This window comes from Bidens hawaiensis, unplaced genomic scaffold, assembly GCF_021521415.1.
Source record: "Bidens hawaiensis isolate Kalapana, Puna unplaced genomic scaffold, B.hawaiensis_p1.1 tig00048135_1, whole genome shotgun sequence".
In the NCBI taxonomy this organism is placed as follows: Eukaryota; Viridiplantae; Streptophyta; class Magnoliopsida; order Asterales; family Asteraceae; genus Bidens; species Bidens hawaiensis.
The window spans coordinates 1,261-6,091 of NW_027498609.1; the positions used below are offsets into that span (position 1 = coordinate 1,261).

Genomic DNA, 4,831 nt, shown 5'->3' on the forward strand with positions numbered 1-4,831 from the left:
AATTAACGAAAATGATTCGTATTGATGCGATTAGCTGTCAATGACGCGTTCTTTCCATACATATGATTGACGTGAAGGTTAAGGATCAACGAATTAAACCAAATTCCGGATTTTATGGGTCAAATGAAATCAAAACAGGAAATGGGGGGGGGGGGGGCTGTCGGTGGTGACGAGGATGGAGGAGGGAAGAAGATATTTTGAATAATATTTGCAAACAAGTCCCTTGGGTATTGCTTGGTGATCAAAAGTTGCTAAAATACACATATTATAAACATTAAAAGAGTAGGATACGGGCCACGCATAAGTACAATAAATATAAATCCGAAAATCATATCTAATAATTCAACGCTTTTATTAAATAGAAAGATCCGATTACAAACGGGTCATAAAACGAGTACAAATACTAAAACGATTTTGAAGAATGTCACAGCATTCCCAACTTTTAAGAAATTCCGTCCCGAAATTAGGAATGAACATCCGTAGCAAAAATATGCGGATACTTAGACTTCATTTGGTCTTCACGTTCCCAAGTGACTTCCGCACTGCGCTTAGATTCCCAACGAACCTTGACCAAAGGGATCCGGCTACGCTTGGTTTCCTTATCCATTCCATCTATTATTTCCACCGGCTTCTCAACAAAGTGCATTGTCTTATCGATGCGTACCTCGTCGAGAGGGATATGAAGGGTCTCGTCAGCTAGAACCTTTCGAAGGTTCGAAACATGAAACACAGGATGGATGCCTTGAAGCTCTTGAGGGAGCTCGAGGCGATAAGCAACATCTCCGATTCGTTTCAAGGATTTTGAATGGACCAACAAAACGGGGGGACTAGTTTTACCCTTCATACCGAAACGGACTACTCCTTTCCAAGGTGAAACCTTAAGGAGGACAAGGTCGCCGAATTCGAATTCCAAGGGTCGTCTTCGCTTATCAGCGTAAGACTTTTGGCGACTTCTAGCAGTAAAGAGATTATTACGAATCTTATGCAATTTTGTCGGTGGTATCTTGTACCATTTCGGGTCCAGTGAGCTGAGTCTCACGATCTCGTTCCAACAAATAGTGAGAACGGCATTTACGGCCATAGAGCGCTTCGAATGGAGCCATTTTGATGCTCGAATGATAACTATTATTGTATGAAAACGCAACCAATGAAGATGAGTATCCCAATTACCACCAAAATCGAGCACACAAGTTCTTAGCATGTCCTCAAGGGTTTGAATGGTTCTTTGAGACTGACCATCCGTTTGAGGATGATAAGCGGGTGCTAAGATCTAGACGGGTTCCCAAAGCGGTTTTGAAGTGAGACTCCAAAAATGAGACACGAAGACGACCATCACGGTCATATATAATACTCAAGGGTATGCCATGGCGACAAACAATCTCATTGACATAGATTTGATGCGAGCTGCTCGATCGAATGCTTTTCCCGATTGGGAATGAAATGAGCTGATTTGGTTAATCGATCGAAGATTACCCAAATGCTATCATGTTGCCTCTTGGTGGTTGGAAGTTTTGTGACGAAGTCCATCGTAATGTTCTCCCACTTCCAAACTGGAATAAAAGGTTGCACGAGGGTCGAAATACATTTTATCCGCACCAGGGGTGGATAGAATATCGTGACTTGTGAGCTTCACCCATTATAAACGTGCGAAGATTGTCACGATCTGGGACCCAAAGGCGGTTAAGAAAATAGAGCAAACCATAACGCTTGGGTTTCAAGTTAGAGTTCAGCACCACACGACATCTCTTTTGTACATATTTCCTTCAGTGACGGAGATGTGTTGGGCGTCAAAGATACATACCTGAAGATCGTTTTGGATAACAACGCTTACAAGAAGAATGCTTTTGACATGGATTTGGCGACTAAGGGCATCAGCTACTACGTTTCCTTTACCAGGATGGTAACGTATTTCGCAATCGTAGTCACTAAGAAGTTCGGCCCATCGTCGTTGCCTCATGTTTAAATGCTTTTTGGTCGAAAATATGTTGGAGACTCTTGTGGTCGGTGAATACCACACATTTCGTTCCGTACAAATAGTGTCTCCAAATTTTCAACGCGAATACAACAGCACCGAGCTCAAGATCATGTGTCGTATAATTCTTTTCATGAACCTTAAGTTGTCGTGACGCATAGCGATGACCTTGCCTCGTTGCATGAGAACGCACCCGGGACCTTGATTTGAGGCATCACAATAGACAACAAAATCCTCGTTTCCTTCGGGAAGGGCTAGGATAGGAGCGTCGCAAAGCATACGCTTCAAGGTTTAAAAAGCTTCATCTTGCTTAGCCCCCCCACTCATAAGGTTTACCCTTATGAGTTAAGGCGGTGAGGGGTAAAGCGATCTTGGACTAGTTCAAAATGAAACGACGGTAATAACCAGCGAGACCAAGATAGGATTGAACTTGTGTAGGTGAAGTCGGGGTCTTCCAATTTTTAACGGCTTCGATTTTAACGGGATCAACATGAATGCCTTTTTCATTAACGATATAGCTAAGGAATTGAACTTCGTTTAACTAAAACTCGCATTTTGAAAATTTGGCAAAAAGTTTTCTTTCTTCAACAACAAGAGAATATCATGCAAATGTTTTTTCATGCTCAACTTTAGATTTTGAGTAAATGAGAATGTCGTCGATGAACATGATCACGAATTTATCAAGATAAGGCTTGCATACGCGGTTCATGGGGTCCATAAACACCGCAGGTGCATTAGTCAAGCCGAAAGGCATAACCATAAATTCGTAATGACCGTAACGAGTTCGAAAAGCGGGTTTTGGGTATATCATCCTCATGAACGCGCAATTGGTGATAACCCGAACGAAGATCGATTTTTGAAAAGCCAGATGCGCCTTGGAGTTGATCGAAAGGTCGTCAATTTTAGGCAAAGGGTATCGGTTCTTAATCGTGAGTTTATTGAGTTCACGATAATCGATAAACATTCGAAAGGAACCATCCTTCTTTTTAACGAAAAGAACAGGTGCGCCCCAAGGTGATGAACTTGGGCGGAGAGAGTTCTTGGAGTTGACTCGCTAGCTCTTGCATTTCTGAAGGTGCGAGACGATAAAGAGCTTTGGCGACGGGATTTTGCACCAGGCACAAGATCAATACGAAACTCCACTTCACGAGTAGGAGGTAAACCAGAAACATCTTCAAGGAAAACTTCGGGAAAATCACAAACTACCGGAATGTCTTTTATTGTCTTCTTTTCTTGTTTCTTTTCCACGACGTTGGCAAGGAATGCCACATACTTTTTATGTAAGTATTTTTGGGCTTGAGTACATTACATAAGCTTAAGCCCCTTGGAAGGCTTTTCACCGAAAATACGCAAAATTCGATCGTTGTCAAGTGGGATACGAATATACTTCTCAAAGCACACAACTTCGGCATGGTGTTGAGCTAACCAATCCATGCCTACTATGATATCAAAACTTCCGAGTTGCATAGGAATGAGGTCGATGGAAAAATCATAATCGTTGAGATTTAGAGTACAACCAAGAATAACCGAGTCAATCAAGTTAGTTTTACCATTCGCGACTTCAACCGTAAAGGACCTTTCGAGTTTAGAACGAGACGACGAAAGCATAGGCTCAAAATCAAAAGACACAAAACTCATATCGGCACCGGTATCGAATAAAATGGATGCATAAACGTTATTAACCAAAAACTTACCGTTCACTACATCATTGTTATGCTGAGCTTGATTTGCATTGATCACGAATGCCCTCCCGCGAGCATTGGGGACGACAGGTGTAGCTTGAGAAGTCGAGGCTTGATTGGCTTGAACCGGTTGAACAGCTTGGTTGGCCATAAGTTGCGGAACTGGTTGAAAGGCCTGAACTTGATAGGCTTGAGCAGGGTACACAGGCGGAGCGGCCATTTGGACTTGATACGCGAGTCGGGGACACGCGTTGCGGAAATGACTAGGATCTCCACAATTGAAACACGCTCGAGGGGTGGGGTAGGCTTGAGCAATGGGTTCATTGTCGGCAAGGGATGCCGACTTGGTGGTGTCGTTGGCAAATTTCGCAAAATGGGTGTGGTCTGTGGTAAGGTTTCTTTGGAGGTGGAGCTTGAAGGTTTTGGGTTTGGGTTTGGGTTGGTTGGTATTGAGGTTGAGGTGGGTTTTGTTGGGTTAAGGTATAGTTTTGCTTACGTTTCTTGGAATGGTTGTTGTTGTTGTTGCGGTTTGGTTTGGGTGTGGCTTCAGCCATGACCTCTTTGGAAGGTTCGGCCTCGGTTTTCTTAACACTCTTCTTGCTGCCTTTGAGGGTTCCTGCCTTAACGTGGTTTTCAGACAAGGATGCAACAAGGACAACAGCCTCACGAAGAGTTTTGGGGGCACTACTTTGGACTGAGTCTTGGATTTGCCTTGGCAAACCCCGAACATACTTGATAATCCCACGAGAAAGAGGGGTGACAAGATGTGGCACCAAGACGCTAAGCTCGTTGAAGCGAGCGGTGTAAGTAGCGTTATCACCTCCCTCTTGCTTAAGATTCCAAAATTCCACCTCAAGGTTCATGAGTTCGTTGGGTGGACAGAACTCTTCGGTCATGATTTCCTTAAGTTCCTCCCATGGCAAGGACATGGCTACATCAGCACCATGAGTGGATTTTCTTGCATCCATCAAGCTAAGGCTCTTTTCTTGAAGACACTAGAAGCAAAGCGTGTCTTCTTGTCCTCGTGACATTCGATATGGAGGAAAGTACTCTCCATACTTTGGTACCATTCCAGTAGGGCAGTGACACCTTCAGAGCCATCAAACTTAAGAGGATTCATATCGGTGAAGGTCTTGTAACGACAAGAGTTGGAGTTCGAACCCGAAGTGGCTGAGTT

General features: G+C 43.6%; 1 protein-coding gene across 1 annotated transcript; it reads right to left on the bottom strand.

The window, feature by feature from the left end:
* Positions 1 to 463: 463 nt before the first annotated feature.
* Positions 464 to 1,081, bottom strand: LOC143597330 (uncharacterized). Its single transcript, XM_077075857.1, has one exon. It carries the CDS (start codon positions 1,079 to 1,081, stop codon positions 464 to 466), a length of 618 nt encoding a protein of 205 aa, XP_076931972.1.
* Between the last annotated feature and the right edge of the window lie 3,750 nt (positions 1,082 to 4,831).

Coding starts and splice junctions, on each gene's coding strand:
- LOC143597330 (XM_077075857.1), bottom strand. CDS start 1,081: ATGGCCGTAAATGCCGTTCTCACTATTTGTTGGAACGAGATCGTGAGA.